The 17,466-nt window shown below is 54.3% G+C and overlaps 1 protein-coding gene and 1 non-coding gene across 3 annotated transcripts; one reads left to right on the top strand and one right to left on the bottom strand.

The window, feature by feature from the left end:
* Nucleotides 3,388–3,459, top strand: TRNAM-CAU. The gene has a single exon. It is a non-coding gene; the product is annotated as a tRNA-Met (tRNA).
* Nucleotides 7,933–16,820, bottom strand: GLTSCR2 (glioma tumor suppressor candidate region gene 2). 2 transcript variants are annotated; one of them, XM_018062682.1, is made up of 13 exons: nucleotides 16,566–16,820; nucleotides 16,071–16,135; nucleotides 14,359–14,467; nucleotides 13,566–13,765; nucleotides 13,127–13,197; nucleotides 11,988–12,083; nucleotides 10,734–10,838; nucleotides 10,458–10,658; nucleotides 9,943–10,118; nucleotides 9,650–9,716; nucleotides 8,869–8,945; nucleotides 8,720–8,776; nucleotides 7,933–8,455 (listed from the first exon to the last, which is right to left on the bottom strand). In XM_018062682.1, exons 1-13 carry the CDS (start codon nucleotides 16,787–16,789, stop codon nucleotides 8,449–8,451), a joined length of 1,455 nt encoding a protein of 484 aa, XP_017918171.1. In that variant the 5' UTR covers nucleotides 16,790–16,820; the 3' UTR covers nucleotides 7,933–8,448. The 2 variants fall into 2 exon arrangements, with proteins under 2 accessions (XP_017918171.1, XP_017918172.1); XM_018062683.1 differs by lacking the exon at nucleotides 7,933–8,455 and having other exon boundaries at nucleotides 8,716–8,776.

Below are 17,466 nucleotides of genomic sequence, written 5' to 3'. Positions count from 1 at the left end.
GCTCAAACTACCACACAATTGTACTCATCTCACACGCTAGTAAAGTAATGCTCAAAATTCTCCAACCCAGGCTTCAGCAATACTTGAACCGTGAACTTCCTGATGTTCAAGCTGGTTTTAGAAAAGGCAGGGGAACCAGAGATCAAATGGCCAACATCCGCTGGATCATGGAAAAAGCAAGAGAGTTCCAGAAAAACATCTATTTCTGCTTTGTTGACTATGCCAAAGCCTTTGACTGTGAGGATCACAATAAACTGTGGAAAATTCTGAAAGAGATGGGAATACCAGACCACCTGACCTGTCTCTTGAGAAACCTATATGCAGGTCGGGAAGCAACAGTTAGAACTGGACATGGAACAACAGACTGGTTCCAAATAGGAAAAGGAGTACATCAAGGCTGTATATTGTCACCCTGCTTATTTAACTTACATGCAGAGTACATCATGATAAACACTAGGTTGGAAGAAACACAAGCTGGAATCAAGATTGCTGGGAGAAATATCAATAACCTCGATATGCAGATGACACCACCCTTATGGCAGAAAGTGAAGAGGAACTAAAAAGCCTCCTGATGAAAGTGAAAGAGGAGAGTAAAAAAGTTGGCTTAAAGCTCAACATTCAGAAAATGAAGATCATGGCATCTGGTCCCATCACTTCATGGCAAATAGATGGGGAAACAGTGGACACAGTGTCAGACTTTATTTTGGGGGGGCTCCAAAATCACTGCAGATGGTGACTGCAGCCATGAAATTAAAAGACGCTTACTCCTTGAAAGAAAAGTTATGACCAACCTAGATAGCATGTTGAAAAGCAGAGACATTACTTTGCCGACTAAGGTCCGTCTAGTCAAGGCTATGGTTTTTCCTGGTCATGTATGGATGTGAGAGTTGGTCTGTGAAAAAGGCTGAGCGCCAAAGAATTGATGCTTTTGAGCTGCGGTGTTGGAGAAGACTCTTGAGAGTCCCTTGGACTGCAAGGAGATCCAACCAGTCCATTCTGAAGGAGATCAGCCCTGGGATTTCTTTGGCAGGAATGATGCTGAAGCTGAAACTCCAGTACTTTGACCACCTCATGTGAAGAGCTGACTCATTGGAAAAGACTCTGATGCTGGGATGGATTGGGGGCAGGAGGAGAAGGGGACGACAGAGGATGAGATGGCTGGATGACATCACAGACTCAATGGACGTGAGTCTGCGTGAACTCCGGGAATTGGTGATGGACAAGGAGGCCTGGCGTGCTGCAATTCATGGGGTTGCAAAGAGTCGGACATGACTGAGTGACTGAACTTAACTGAACTGATCTGAGGCTTTCCTCTGTCTGGCATAAATACCTAGGTGTGAAATTCCTGGGTCATAGAGGGGTATATGGTTCATTTTTTAAGGAAGCTGCCAAACTGTTGTCCATGGAGGTTGTAACATTTCATATTCCCACAAGCCGGGTGCCAGAGTTCTGGTTGCTTCATCCCCATCCTCACCCTCACCAGCATTTGGAAGACTCAGTTTTTTTTTCATTTCAACATTCCCATGGGCCTGGGGAACTATCTCATTGTGTTAATTTTGCACTTGTCGGGACTTCTCTGGTGGTTCAGTGGCTATAATTTTGAGCTCCCGATACAGGGGGCTTGTGCTCCATCCCTGGTCAGGGAACCAGGTTCCATCTGCCACATGTAACAGCTCACCTGCCACGACTAAAGATTCCCATGCCACAGTGAAGATCGAAGACCCTGCAGGTGCAACTAAGACTCGGTGCAGTCAAATAAATAGAATTTTTTTTAAATAAATGCTTTAAAAAATTAAAATAAAATTGCATTTCCCCAAAGATTAATGAAGACTTTTCATGCCCTTAGTTGCCAGTCTTTTCTACTTCCTCACATCTTTGGCCCATTTTTTATTGAGCTATTTCTCTTCTTATTAGATTGTAAGGATTCTTCATAGATTCCAGATACAAGTTTTTTGTCAGCTATCTGTCTTGGAAATATTTTCCCAGTCTGTGGCTTGCCTATTCACTTTTGCCACAGTGTCTTTTGAAGAGCAAAAGATTTTCATTTTGATGAAGTCCAAGGTACGTTTTTCTTTCATTATACTTCATGATTTGTGGTTATATAAGGTGTTTAAGATTTATATAAGGTGTATAAGAAGGCAATGGCACCCCACTCCAGTACTCTTGCCAGGAAAATCCCATGGACGGAGGAGTCTGGTAGGCTACAGTCCATGGGGTCGCTAAGAGTCGGACACGAGTAAGCGACTTCACTTTCACTTTTCACTTTCATGCGTTGGAGAAGGAAATGGCAACCCACTCCAGTATTCTTGCCTGGAGAATCCCAGGGACAGAGGAGCCCGGTGGGCTTCCGTCTATGGGGTCGCATAGAGTCGGACACGACTGAAGCGACTTAGCAGCAGCAAGGTCTTTATATCAAACCTATGTGTGTGCGCCCAGTCGTGTTTGACTCTTTTTGGAGTGGATTGCCATTGTCCTCCTCCAGGGGATCTTCCCCGACTGAGGGATCAAACCGGCGTCTTCTGAGTCTCCTGCTTTGGCAGGCGAATTCTTAACCCATGAGCCTATATTTTCTTAAAGATTAATGGTTTTAGCTCTGCTTTGGGGACTTAGGCTTTCTTTTTCTTATCTGGTTTCTTGTCTCCTTATCACTGCTAGTTGGAGAGATAACAGATTCAGCCTGACAGCAAGGGTGGGAGGTGGGGGCAGCTGGATCGCCAGAAACAATTACTAGCATTAGAAAGGACTGCAGGTAAGATCCGCCCTCCCCTTGGATCAGGGAAACTGACTGATTTTCCTCCCCTAACCCAAAACTTTCCTGAAGCTAAGAACTGCTCTCTCTGCCTAGACTTACAAAGCAGTATGGTTTAAGCTGCTGGTGTCTGCTTCCTTTCTGGAAGTCTGGAATTTAGGTACATGCTGGGTAGACTGTGCCTACATGAACAGCCTCCCCAAATTTTCGGGTGGGTCCTGAGTCGCTAAGGCGCTTCTCCGCGCGGAAACTTTGAATACAAGTGGCCGTATTTTCGTTGCTAGGGAAACGTGCCTGGGCAGCCCTGCTGGGAGGAGCCAGAGGCAGGAAGCTTGCCAGTGGATGCCCCGGGATTCTTCCCTTTGATCCGCTGCGTGTCCTACTACATCTCTACGGTATCGACTATACTGTATCAACTCTATATTGACCCCTGTAGGACCTCCTAGCAAGTCGCTGAACACGGGAGTGGTTTGGAGACCCTGACTCAACTGATAACCCTGGGTCAGACCCAGATGGAGAGGGGGCGGTGCCTGAAAAAAAGTCTAAAATGCAAACTACACCATGCTGTTCGCTGTTCCATTGTGTGTGGGCTGCCAGGAATTGCTTTATTAAATTTCAATTCTACTGCACGAAATGTTAGCAGAGTGGCGCAGCGGAAGCGTGCTGGGCCCATAACCCAGAGGTCGATGGATCGAAACCATTCTCTGCTAGCTGCAATGTTTTTGGGCTTCCCTGGTAGCTCAGCTAGCTGGTAAGGAATCTGCCTGCAGTGCAGGAAACCCCACTTGGATTCCTGGGTCGGGAAGATCCTCTGGACGAGGGATAGGCTAACCGCTCCAATATTCTTGGGCTTCTCTGGTGCCTCCGTTGGTAAAGGACTCTGCCTGCAATGTGGGAGACCTGGGTTCGAACCCTAGGTTGGGAAGATCCCCTGGAAGAGGGCAGGGCAACCAAGTCCAGTGTTCTTGCCTGGAGAATCCCCATGGACAGAGGAGCCTGGCGGGCTGCAGTCCATGGGGTTCGCAAAGCAGTAAGTAGGGAGAGATTGGGCATTTATGGGTATGGAATATAATTAATGCAGATTCCAAATGCATATTTCTAGCCCTTGAATGCTAGATTTTTATATCCAACTGCCTACTCCACACAGCCAACTGAGCGTCTAACGGGCACCAGCAATCTGAGTTCCTGATTCGCTCACACCACCTTTGGGCCCCTCTCTCTCCCGTCTTCCCCCATCTTGAAATGACAACTCCAGACCAGGCAAAAGTCCATTGGCTTTTTCTTTGTAGGTCAGCCATTGATGGTGGATTCACTCTCAAAATGCACCCTGGGTGCACCCACCTCTCTGCACCCCGACCTGCTGGCGCTGATGGAGCCGCCACCACCTCCGGGCGGGGCTCAGGGAGGCCTTGCTTTCCCTGTCTGTTCCCCACACGGCCACCAGGGGGCGCCAGTCCGCACCAGCGGCCGCTCATGCCTGGCTTCCTCACCCACAGTCACCGGCGTGGACCACAGAAACTGATGTTCTGACTCCCGCTTACCTTGTGATCTTACACCCTCCTCATGACGCTCCAGCTACACTGCGCTCCTTGCTTTTCCTGGGACACGACCGACACACTGCCTCTTCAGAGGTTTTCTTTTGGGGAGGGGGGGGTTGTGGGGTTTTTCCCTTTTTCAAAAAACTGAGGTTAAATTCACATCTCATAAAACTAACCATCTTAGGCTGTAGGATTCAGTGACATTTGGTACATTCCAGATATTCTTTTTGAAACAATGATCTTGTCATCATTTGTTACACGAAAGAATGGCGATGGGACTTATGTTTAAACTGTGGTAAAACACACCCTAATCTAACCTTCACCCTTAGAATTAGGAAGACTTCCCTAGTGGTCGAGTGGCCAAGATTCTGCTCTCCAATGCAGGGGGCCACGGTTCCAACCCGAGTCAGGGAACTAGATCCCACATGCCCCAACTAAGACCCTGTGCAGCCAAAGACAAATAACTGTGAAAATAAATAAACTGGTCAGAGTCATACTGTGTTCTTCCCTATTTTAACAGTTCTCTTAGACCTTAAGTATATTCCCCTGATCATTAAAAATTCTCCCCAAAGACGGTGTTCTCTTAAATGGTGATGAAATATCCTATTGTGTAGACAAGACCCTTTCTATTGCCTACATTTGGACAGTCTAATTTCAACTGTTCCCAGTCTTCCAAACAGCACAATGACTGACATCTCTGCATTCATCAAGGCATCTTTGTCCACAATCTGAATTCCTTTGGAAAAAAAAAAATGTGGAAAAGCTGGAAAAAGTCTTAAGAAGGAAAAAGAATCCCCTGGAATCCCCCACCCAAGAGACTCTGGGGTTAGTTCAGTGAACTGCAGCGTGGATGTGGGCAGATCCTGTTTGCTTTATTCCACAAAAGAACAGAACACAAACACATCCCGGTTATTACACACGCTTCCGATGCTGGTAACGGCTGCAGAGGCTGGCCTCCCTCCCCCGAGTGGCCCGCCCACCCCACAGCCATTACCACGCTTCCTTCCATTCTGCACAGCCCTCTGACCAACCTGTCTCTACATTATGTTTTTCCCCCAAATTTCCGGCTGTTTCCTTCGGGCATGTTCCCAAGAGTGCAATCAGTGGGTCAAAAGGTAAGAACATGTATGAGCAGTCTTTGGCACGGATTGCAAGTTTCCATCCTTTTTTTTCCCTAACCATTTTTGTTTCTTCCCTAACATTATAATAGCCAACACTCCTCTAGGGCTTACTCTGTCCCAGGTTTTCTAAGCACTTTTATGTACAGATTCCATCCTTGGAATAACCCACACTTGGAGACAGGGACTCTGGGGCACAGAGAGGTGAAGTAACCTTCACAAGGTCACACAGCTAGTAGGTAAGGGAGCTGGGATATAAAATCAGAAACTGACTCCCAAGTCCACACTCCTAACCAGTTTAAGGCTCATGCCTACAGGTGGTTTTTTTTTTGGCTGCATTGTGTCTTAGTTGCAGCATGCAAACTGTGGCATGTGGGATCTAGTTCCTGGACCCGGAACCGAAACCACGCCCCCTGCGTTGGCAGCGCAGAATCTAACCTAGGGAACCACCGCCAGCAGGTAGTGGTAAAGGATGGAGGGAAGCCCCTAGTAGCTGAAGCTTTAGAAGGCCACCTCACGGTCACTCGGCAGTATCAGTATACTATCAGCCATCACCCAGCTGGTGGGTTAACTCCACTTTTATACCACCATCAGGCAGATACAGGTTCTGTGGTGCTGGAAGCTGTTTCAACTGGGGGGGCTCACTGTAGGAAAAATACCAAGTTACAAGTTCAAAAGGAGGCGTAGGGTCTTGAAGGGACTAGTGCAATTGGCCTCGAACCTAAGCTTCACCAGCATCATGCTAAATCCTAATGTACTTTTCCCCAATAACTATTAGGAAGATTTTCAGACAGTAAAGCCCAGAGTTTTCCTGGGACTGCCACCTAGATTCTACCATCACAGTTCCGAGCTTGTTTGAAGTCGAGTCTAGGTATCTATCCCTCTCTGACCTGTCCCCCGTTCTATTTTATTTATTTCAAAGGAAGTTGCAGAACACGGGGTATCACTGCAGCTTGCAAATCGTTTAACTAGAGTTCAGCACTTTTTTTTCTTTTAATGTAAAAACCGTAAGTGAAAATGTAATTCACGTGCAGGAAGACCCACGAATGTCTTCATGACCGACCCCCGGTTTTTGTTATTGCACACAGGTACACACACATCCCCCCGGGGCCATTGAACAGCACTTCCTGAGGACTCAGCATTTGCCCTCCGGTAGCTGGGACCACCCCATCCCCCAGGTGTCCTCATGTCTAGCAGATGCTCTGCTGGCCATCTATGGACATTAACCATCTCCTCCCTTCTTCCAGAAGTTTAGCTTCCTTCAGACTCCCTCCCCAGGATGGATTACTGGGTCAAAAGGCTGAGGCTTAAGGCTTTACCAGATGTGGCTTTCATTTTCACTTCAACTCACCCTCTTCTGACCCCTGCTGTATACACACGCAGACTTGCTTTCTTGTCTGTACAACACTCTTCTATTTTTAAGATGGCAGAAGGGGAGGAACAGCAGAAACCCTTAAATCATGATGTGGGGGGAAGGGGAGGCTCTGACGTTAGTCTCTCCCTTCAGCCATTTGTTTTATAAATTGCCTGCTCTATTTTTATAAACATCTTGTCCTGGAGCAATCCACCTAAAGGCTATGGTTTAAAAAAAAAAAAACACACAGAGGAAGACTCAACACTTCTGGCAAGATACCGTGCATGTATCTTGTAAAAACGAAGAGCCTGGGAGAAATGTCTGTAGCATGTATGATATCTTCAGATCTGTAATAAACAAGCAGCTACTACAAATAAACAACAGTCCACGAGGAAAATAGTCCAAAGGTTTGAAAGCATGGAAGAAACTGCGAGTGATCACCTGAAACGATGCTCAACCTCACTGGTAGTCACACAACAAACTTTAAAAATTCACGAGGCCATACAGTAGTAGTTAGTAGTAGCAGTGTTCTTGCCTGGAGAATCTCAGGGATGGCGGAGCCTGGTGGGCTGTCGTCTATGGGGTCGCATAGAGTCAGACACGACTGAAGCGACTTAGCAGCATATTTAGCAGCAGCAGCAGACAGTAGGAGAGCTATGAGCAAGGAAGGGGGCGCCTTGGCTGCTGGAGGGCACACATCAGCACAGCCCACGCAGAGAGCAATTTGACTGAATCCAAACGACCCTTTAGATACTTTCCCTGTAGCCCAGAGATCCCCTTCCAGGTACTTGTCCTACAAACTCATGTGAAATGGCACAGCCATCCCCTTCCAGCTTCACCAGGAGTAACATGGGCCTGGGTGAGTGGAATTCCATGCAGCTGTGGAAAACAATAAAGATGCAGCCTACACAGACGCAGAAAATTCCCCAACATGCGCGACAGGGCAAATTATAGAGCCACATTAATATGACCCTATCCAAAACGCAGAAAAGTGAAAAGACTTCTATTTTCTGATGCCCGTGTATATAATTTAATAGACCCACACAGGGTACGATGGAGCCATTCACAGGAAACTGCAGAGAGCCACCTGTGCAAAGAGGTTTGGAATGGAGGGCAAGGGTCAAGGGTGATATTCACCTTTTCTCTGATATATTTATGAACCACAGTGACGACTTACAGTGAGACCACAGCACTTTACTACTTATAGAATAAAGATTTGGAAAAGTCCTTTATGGTGGGGGGAGTGAGAGGATTAATCCCTACTAATGAGCATCAGTTTCCTCACTTTTAAAAGGGGGACAGATCATTCCTGCCTCCTGAACCAATGGCTGGACAAGGCGGGACGGGCAGGTAGCGGACGTCAGGGGCTGCTCCGGCCCTGTGACGGTGCTCTCAAGGGCTGCCTCCCCACCGCTGGATAGCCACCTCCGCATCAGAAACCCAAGCGCAGGCAGCCCACACCGCAGGCCTGTCTCCTCCGCCCACGCCTCTGCCGGCCCGCCGCGGCTTCCCACCAGGCTTCGGTGGAGAGGAGGTCCCGGCACCCACATCCCTGTGTGCTCAGCAGGGCGGCAGGGGGAGCAGCTGCCCCCGGGAGGGAGACGAGGCACGAGTCACGCTCAGCGAGGCCAGAGGTGTTGGTCAGGAGCTGCTTTATTGAGGGGTGGGGGCTCCGGCGTCTCTTGGCAGCTACAACCTGGGGACAGAGGGGAGGCTGAGGGAAGACCAGGGGAGGGGGCCCGACATCCTGTCCAGGTGACGCGCTTCTTCTGGCTGGGGGCCCCCCACATCCCCTGGGGCGCGCTCCCTGGCCTGACCCTGGGGACTGATGGCTCTGGTGGGCTGAGCCTCTCCTGGGCTAGGCCAAGGCAGCATCGCTCCGCCCCCGGCCACCGCGACTGGGTCTGGGAAGGGCCCCGGGACCTGCTGCACACCCCTGGGGAGAAGGGTAGCCACTCACTGGATCTCCCGGAACGCACGCTTCTCCACCAATTTCACCTTGTACTTGCGCTTGAACCTGGAGGAGGGAGGAGACAGCAGTCAGCGACCACCAGCCCACCCCCGCGGGAAGGTCCCGGAGGCCCGCCCCCGCCGCGGCCCCGCCCTTACTTGGCTCGCTCCCGAGGCTCGATCAGGTTCCTCCTCTGGAAGCTCTTGAACCGGTCACGGAGGATGTTGCCCTCGGGCTGCGGGACACGGAGAGGCCTCAGCGGGCGCCTGGCAGAAACCCTCGGGCCCTGACTTCTCCACGGGGGCCAGTGGGGGGCTAGCCGGGGGCCAGCCTTGCAGTCCCCCCGTGAACCAAGGCGCCCAGTCCGGCCTCGTGTACACCAGGGACTTGGCCTGGTCCTGAGCTCGTGGGGTGACAGGTACTGACCCGTGGACCAGCCCTGAGACGGCGGCTGGAGAAGTGGGAACGGGCGGGGCCAGCAGTGGGGCTTGGAGGGTCAGAGGGAGAAGGGTGCACGGTGGCCCACTGCCCGGACCCCCGAGGCAGGAAGGACTACACAGGGCCCATGGCCGTGCGGGGAGCTGGGTTTTCTCCTGGGGGCACCGGGGAACCACAGCAGCTTCTGAGCGAGGGAAGAACAGGCTTTGCTCTGAGCTTTAGGGAGACCCCCGTGGGACCAAAGACACGGAGGGTGGGGCTGGGGGACCAGGGACAGCACAGGAGAAAAGACCTTCTGGGGGTCCCAGGCTCCAGCCATCCCATCACCCGGCCCATCACCCTGGGGGACCCCGTGCCCTCAGCCCCCAGGCATTAGCCCCACTGGCCCCGCCTGGGGGTAGCCGTGGTGTCGCCCACAGTCCCTGGCGGACACGGGGAGCAAGGATGGGTGTCATCACTGGGCACAGGCGCCTCCCCTTCAGTGCCCAGCGGGACAAGTACCTTCAGAGTCCTGAGCGAGTCAGAGAGCTCCGAGCTGAGCTGCACGTCGATGTCGGGGTCCTGATACCTAGAAGACACGGGGCGGGATGTGCCGGGGGTCAGCCCAGCCCGGCACACAGGACCTGGGGCTGCTCCCGGGAACCGCAGGCCCGGCAGTGAGGGTTCGAGAACCTGGGGTGTTGGGGAGAGAGGGTCTCCTGGGAGGAGCCCAGGCTGAGCAAAGGTAGGAGGGTGCCCGCTGTGGGGTGGGGACCCCTCCCGGTCTCCCGGGGAGCCCCCAGGCCGGGCCTCACTTGAGCCGCCCCAGCCGCCGGGGCTTGTCTGCCTCCGCCAGCCGCTTTGCCTTCCGCTGCTCCCGCCGCCGGGCCAGCTCCGCCAGGCGCCGCGCCACCTGTGCCTTGATCCCGCGCAGCCTGAAGAGCTCCTGGTGCCGGAGGCGGGCGGCCCGCACTGCGGCTTGCTGCGTCCTCTGCGGGGACAGCAGGGTCAGGGGCCCGGCCAGACGCCACCCCGCCCTGGCCACCTGCTGCCAGGTGACAGGCATGTCCCCACGGTGACTGTTTGCTGAGCCCACCTTCCTGACCCTGACTCTGACCCATTTGTCTCTACAGTCCACACCCTTCCCCAGCCCTCACCCCGAACATCAGCCCCATGGTGGCAGGGGCTTGACCTAGAATGTTCCCCACTGTGTCCTCAGAGAGGAGGTCGGGAACTAGTCCTCCGCTGACCAAGTGGCTTCAGGGATCCCAAACAGCCCCGAAAGACAGGCTGAGCCTGGGAGAAGCCAGCCGGGGCCCACGGCGCTCACCAGCATCCTGGCAGCCTTCTCCCGCCGCCGCTGCTGCTCCGTCTTCTTCTCCAGGGCAGCCGGGCGGCCGGGCGCGGGCGAGGCCTCCCCTCTTGCGGCCGGGTCTCCCGCCTCGGGCCCCTCGTCCTGGCCCTCGCCCGGCTCGCCCTCCCCGTCAGACTCCTCTAGCAGCCCCTGACACATCTCCCGGAAGGCAGACTCCTGGGGAGAGGGGGCGGGTCAGGCGCGGGCAGGGGCGGGGCGGGCGGCGAGGGTGGGTCTGCGCTCCCGGCTCACCTGGGTAGCGGCCTGCTCCGAGGCCGGCAGGGCCAGCTGCCGCTCCAGCTTCTCGGCCGCCTTCTCCCGCTGCAGCTCCACCTCATGGGCCGCCCAGAGCAGGTTCTGGGAGGGGACGGGGACGCGGGTGAGGACCCAGACCCGGGGGGCCCTCTCCTCGAGTCACAGACCTGGCCCTCCCACCTCCGAACTGCGCCCCCACCCTGGCCTCCCTGCAGTAGCCAAGGGGCTTTGAATTCTTAACCTCACCCCGGTTCTGCCCTTTCTCTTCAAAGACGGTCTACTCTGCCCCAGTACATGGAAACTCCTCAGACAGGGCGGAGCAGGGGCTGTCCAAGACCAGGGAAGACTGCAGTGGGGGGTGACCGCTGACCGGCACGAGCCTTCTTTCCGGGGCGACGAGAATGGTATAAAGCTGACTGCGCGATGGCTGCCCGACTCTGGATATGCCTTGCACCACTGAACTATGCCCTCCAAGGGGGCAAATCGCAGCGGCCTGGGAATCAGATCTCAATCTGATTTTTTAAAAAGAGAAAGACTATCTGACCTCTCCATGAGTAACAGCCTTAGTGAGCAGCCATGTCGTCTCCGAGTTCAGCATGGGTTTGCCCCCAGAGACACCACTCCCCAGGTGAGGGTCGCGGCCCCCGCCCAACTGGCTAGGAACCCATCCCCCAGTAAACGACCCTGGCTGGCATTCACGGAGCACCTGTGTCCACTAGTGATCTGGGTTTCTCTTAGGAAATCTGTGCCCCCAACGGCAGGGGTTCGTCCTCTTTGCTCGTGACATCGGTGCCTAACAGACACCTATGAGACGAACAGCGACCCTCGCCACCAGTTTCTCTGGCTGCTAAACTACCTTTGCCAACCTGCAAGGCTCATGCGGTCACGTGGTTTGTTGCTCATAGTTGAAGGCCTCTTGCATTTATGTCTGAAACATGCCACGGTCTCCCCCACCTCTGGGCCTTTGCAGATGCTGCTCCCTCTCGCTGGAACACCCCATCCTCTCTTACCACAGCAAACCGCCCCCAGTCCCAGTGTTGATGCCCCCTCCTTCAGGAAGCCCTCCGATTCCTAAGGCTGGATCTGACGCTCCCTCCGTGCCCCTCCACCCCAGCCCTGCCCACTGTGGGACATCACGGTCCAGGAAAAGGTCTGTCTGCCCGACAAGACTGTGATCCCTGGGAGAACATGCTGACGCACTGGCCAAGCACCAACCAAGGAGAGGCCTGGCAGGGCGGGCGGCCGGCGTACCTGGTGGTCCTCAAAGGTTGGGTTGTACGAGGCTCCCGCGGGTGTCACCTCCACAGCAGGCGCCTGGGAGGGCTTGGTGTGCAGATGCTGCGGCCGCTGGAGGAAGACAAGACCAAGGCCGGGTGAGGCCTGGGAGTCCCAAGACTCAAGCTCCTGCCGGCACCAGTGCTGGGACTCCGGGCCTGGGAGGCGGCAGAGGCCTCAGCACGGTCCACGGCCTTCAAGCTGGGAGAGGCCTGTGCATCTGAATGACGCAGAGAGGGACCGGCACCCTGGGTACGGCGTCCCCAGCACATGCAAGGGCTCTGCTCGCCTTTCCTGAGAAGAGTCTCTGTCGTCCAAGTGGGGGACCCTTGCAAAATCGTGCAGCACAGTCACCAGGCCACCACTGCAAGCAGCAGCCGGGTCGGGCAGAGGGCACAGCCGACAAAGGGCCGACAGACCCTCAGAGCAGGCCCCTGGGAGCTTGTGACGGCACGGCTCCCGGCTCAGCTGAAACCCGCCCACGGGTTTCTAACAGCCCCCCCGGGACCCAAGCACTGGCTCAGCTCTGAGCAGCAACCCCCAGCCAGACCCCCGTGTCCCTGCTCAGCTGGCTCCCACCCTAGCGAAAGCCTGGGGGTCACCAGGCTGCCCCTCCCCAGCCCCCACTGCCCGCCAGGCTGGGTGCTTCCACCTGAGGACTTCTCCTGGGTCACCCCCCATTCCTCTCCATGCCGGGGTGCCTGCCTCACCACAACCCCACCTCCGCAGAGCGCCCCACAACACCACCGCCCTCCTGTGCAGAAGCACTTGAGATAAAGCTCACAGCCTGAGCTGGGGTCCCTGCTGCCTTCTCCCCATCAGCTAGCCCCACAGGCCTGCCCTCACCTGGAGGCTCCGTCCTTCCATCTCCAAAGGCTCACTCACTACCCCAGGGCTCCAACCCATTTGCAGCATCTTATTTCCCTGTGAAGGTTTCCCTCGTCTCCTTAAAAAATGTCCCACCACTCTGGTTCCTCCCTCGGAGGCAGCAGATTCGCGGCCTGGCTCCAGCCTGTGCGTTCGTAGTCCTAGGATGCTCGGGCTCTAACGCGGCATCTCTATGGCCCCATCCTCTGACCCCTAGCTCCGAGGACGCCCTGCTGACGAACTCTCACCTTCACGCCTTTCTTCTTGGTCTGCTCCAGGAAAAACTCATCCTGGCCCTCCAAGGGCTGGTCCAGAGGGTCTGTGGAGGCAGCGCGGGGGCGGCTGTGGGACAACACCGTGGCCCTGAGGGGCTCCCTGCTATCCCTCCTCCCTTCAGAAAAACAACACTGAAGTACTTATGCAAAGATAGCCAAGGAAGGACTGATTCTCAGACCCTAAAGGGCCTCGAACGCCAGGAAGAGAGCACGTGAATAGGGTCCAGAAAGCAGAAAAGACCCAAGGCCAAGGGACAGGCATCAGTCCGTTCCGGAAAGCGGAGCAGGAACGAGGACAGGGAGCCACTTCAAGACACCTGACTGTGCCGAAGACCCTCAGTGACACCCGCAGGGTGCTCCCCGAGGTCACTGCACAAGCCAAAGGCCTGGGCCTGGCAGCAGGGACACTCACTGCCTTTGGCCCAGAGGTCGTAGAAGGGCCGCTGGACGGTGTCCTGGGGCCCAGGCTTGGCTCTGGCCGCTGGGGGGTTGAGGAGCCGGGCCTGCGCCCTGCGCACCTCCCCGGGCAGCTTGCCCTGCTTCGCCAGCCTCTCCCATAGCTGCTCCTTCCGCTTGAGCTTCCTGGCGTTGGGAACCTGGTGGGCAAGGACGCTGGGTGGGGGAGAAGTGGCCCGGAGCGGTGGGTGAGTCGGTCCCTGCCTCTCAGACACCCCCAGCGTCTCCTCCCTCCTAGAGGCGCCTCCTCAGGCTCCTGCTACTCCTCACTCAGCAGCTTCAGAGCCTGCCTCCCACACCTGTCTCCCTGCTGAACTCCAGACCCGACACCACCACGGCCTTGGGGGGCCTCGCCCGAGAGGCCTCCAGGGAACTCACCAACCTCGGCCTCCCTCCACCCCCACCCAGCCCCCTCGAACTCCTTCAGGGTCAGTCACCAAGCCCTGCCAGACCCTGCTCCCGATTGGGGCGCCCGCCCAGCCCTGCCCTCCGGCCCCAAAGCAGGTTTAGGCTCTTCTCTGCCTGCCCCAGCCTGGCCACAGCCTCACTGCCTCCAATGTGTCCTCCAAAGCCCCTAATCCGACCCCGTCTCCCCACCAGCACCCTTCACCTGTCACTCTCTTTCCCTACAATTCCTTTGGGGCCAAGAAGTGAGTAGGGGCCCCACAGAAGGGCACGAGGCCAGACCTGCTGTGGGGGGGGGAGTCGGGGAGGAGAGGACAGTCTGGGGGGGGTCAGGGGACACTCACTCTTTGGGAGCTGGGACCTTGGAGGTGTTCTCTAGGATAAGGTCACTCCGGAGGGGCTTCTTGAGAAGCAGTGACCTCTTCTGGCCTTTGGTCCTCTTCTTGTTCAGTTCTGGGGGTGGCAGAGAGCAGAGAGTCCATACTTCAGGCCTCCTCACTACCCAAGAGGGACTTCCTGCCCTTCCCAACCCCCACCCCCACCACTGGAGCCATCAGACCTGCAGGCCCCAGGCTCCCACCTGAGCAAAGAGGCCCCCAAGGGCAGGGCCCAAGCTGTGACCACCCACCACACCCATTTCCTGGGCCAGCTGGAGGCAGCCCTGCGCTGGGGACCGAGACCCACAGCCCTGCAGACAAGGGGCTTCCTGAGGCAGCAGAGAAGTGGCCACAGAACCTTCAATACTAAAAATAAAAAAGTGATGAGGTGACACGAGGCCCAGGGAGCTGGACTCAGGACGGACCCAAGATCATTGATTCTCAGCACCGGGCCATTTCCTGCCTTTACTTCTAAAGCATAGTAAGAACTCCAGGACAAAACAAGCTGAGACAGAATCTGTATCCTTCCATTGGCTACGAAACCTGACGGAAGTGACTTTGCTCCTATGCAGCCAAAACAAGAATGTTTAATGCCTACCCTAGAGATCAGATATGATTACAACTGACCACTGAACAACACGGGCTGGAACTCATACCCGACTTGCTTCAATACTAAATACTACGAGAATCCACAGGTATAACACCAAGGATAGAGAGCTGATCACAAATTATATACGAATCTTCGACCATGTGGGAAGGTCAGTGCCCTGAACCCCTGTACTGTTCGAGGGTCCGTTGCCTTCCAAGATCCCACAGCAGTGATCACCCGAGAAAGCATGCAATCGCTGCCGTTGTTTAAAAAAAAAAAAAACTAAGACAGAATCTATAACTACTTCTTCTTCTATAACTACAGAACAAATCTCACTTCTGTAAAAGCCGATCTCTTTAATAACCCTGTCTTACCTGCTCAAAGACTCCACCCACCCACCAAAGAGGATCCTTCATTTTCCTTAGACCAGATCCCCTGACTGATCTCATAAACGTTCATAAAGGGTACGCTCCTGTAACAGCAACCTGGTGTTTTGCTTATTAAAGCTACTGGCTTTCCGATTAAAACGCATCTCTTGGCTTTTCTATCCTCTCCTTAAAGAAGGCCGCTTATTCTTTATCTTTCTACGTATTGAGAGTAAACCCTATTATTCACTGAAGGAAACCCTAACTTGCTTCTCCTCCGTTTGTTTTGGCAGGTCCCAACCCTGTACTTTGACAAGTTAAAGCAAGCAGGCCAAGACAAGTTTCTTACCAACTCATTCGAGTTGATCCTTTTGTTCTCATTAAAGCACATCTTAGTGACTAAAAAAGGGCTGTTTCCTGACAAGTCCTTAGTTTGCTTTTCTGCAAATTAACTGAGACCTCCTAAGCTATGCCGTTATCTACCCATCAAGGCAGACCCCTACTGGCTTCTTCTCTAGGCACTGAGATCTCTCTGAAACTTCAGAAAGAAAAGGACTTATTTAGGTTAGTCACTAGCTTGCTTTCTGCTCCTTTCAGGTCCTCTTGTTTATAGCAGAGACCCTTTTCTGATGGTGTCTGCCATCCAAGCCACGCCGTGTTTTGGAGGCCGAGGTGGCCTAAGTAACGACTAATCGCCATACACCGCCACTGAAACCCTTCCTCACCTTTATCCTTGAAGCCAGTGTCCACGAAGAAAAGTTTCTCATCGGGGGCCTCTGATATCAAGCCACTGGGAGATGGAAATGCAGAATGTCAGCCATAGATGGGAGGGGGCTGCGGAAGGAGCGGGTTTAACCTCTCAGGGGCAGGTTTTCTTATGATGGTCATTCAACCACGCACTAACCGCCTGGAGTCCCCTCCAGGCCAGGGTCCCTCCGTCCACTTTGCAGAATTTAATACGTAAAACGCACTAAACTACAGTGGGTCACTGGACGCACTGACATCAGGAAAACTAGTCGCGGTTTACCTGGGAGTCTCGCATCTAGTAACCTGATCAAGTCTCCCAGCCTCTGGCCCAGAGTCCCCGGCCCACCTGCTGGGTTTCTTCGGCTGTGCCCCAACAGGCGCTCCCAGCCCGCCGGAACTAACCCCAGGCAGCACGGCCTCCCACCTCACTACACAGAACCTGGTCCTGCTGCCGGAAGTCCGGACCTACGCACCCGCTCGTGCGCTCCTGCAGCCGCACGTCCTCCAAGAACTGATCGACCTCCAGTCCCAGAGGCTCTTGAGCGAGCCTCCGCCAGCCTCGCTTCTTATTTCTTGGGCCTCGCCGCCGCCTCCTCAGCGCTGGATCCACTGACGTGGGCCGCAGCCCCAAGAAGCCGGTATCGGTCTCGCTTTTCGAGCACTGCCCGCCACCACCACCATTACTTCCTGCCGCCATCTTGTTAAAGAAAGAACCAGGCCGCCGGCACCCGGAAATCCGGTTTGGGGCATGCGCGCGCCGAAGTCCTTCCCCTTCTCGTGACGTACTTCCTCTGGCCGCCATCTTGGTAGGGTGGCCGGAGCCACAAAGACGCGTGAAGGCCGCCGTCTTGGTAAAGGATAAATGGCTCCTTCCTCTTCTACAGATTCGGGCGGGGCCTGGCTCGCAGGTTCCGGGTTTTAGCCCTAGGCGAAATACCTTTCACGACAGTCTAGAAGTACTTTTTTAATCTGAATATTTTTAATTTGCTCAATTTTTTTTTTAAGTCTAGTTTTCTTAAAAAAGTAAAGTTAGATGGGACGTCCCTGGCTGTCCAGTGGTTAAGACTCTGCGCTTCCACTGCGGGACGTAGTGGGGAACTTAAGATACCCCACATGCCCCACTGTGTAGCCAAAAAAAAAAGAACTGTCAGGGCAGATTCGGCACAAGGCACATTCCAATCTCAGAACGTTTGACCTGTCAATGTTCCAATCCTAGAATCTTGGAAATTAAAGAGCTTTCAGAAGTCGAGGTTGGGAGCACAGAAAGTTATGTAAGCATGCCGTACGCCAAATGTTAGCAACATAAAATATTAGAACCCTAGAAGCGCAGGCTTAGAATACTGAGCCTCATAGGTTATTCTGGAGATTGAACAA

Source organism: Capra hircus, chromosome 18 (assembly GCF_001704415.2).
Source record: "Capra hircus breed San Clemente chromosome 18, ASM170441v1, whole genome shotgun sequence".
Lineage (NCBI taxonomy): Eukaryota > Metazoa > Chordata > Mammalia > Artiodactyla > Bovidae > Capra > Capra hircus.
The sequence above is the reverse complement of the archived record's forward strand: the minus strand, read 5'-3'. Positions and strand labels throughout refer to the sequence as shown.

What these genes read in the sequence shown, in the direction of transcription:
- GLTSCR2 (XM_018062682.1), bottom strand. Translation starts at nt 16,789, where the DNA reads ATGGCGGCAGGAAGTAATGGTGGTGGTGGCGGGCAGTGCTCGAAAAGC. An exon ending in CTGCAGGAGCGCACGAGCGG is followed by an intron (nt 16,136 to 16,565) that starts GTGCGTAGGTCC and finishes TCCATCTCCCAG; the next exon opens with TGGCTTGATATCAGAGGCCC. An exon ending in CGGCGGCTGGGGCGGCTCAA is followed by an intron (nt 9,717 to 9,942) that starts GTGAGGCCCGGC and finishes CGTGTCTTCTAG; the next exon opens with GTATCAGGACCCCGACATCG.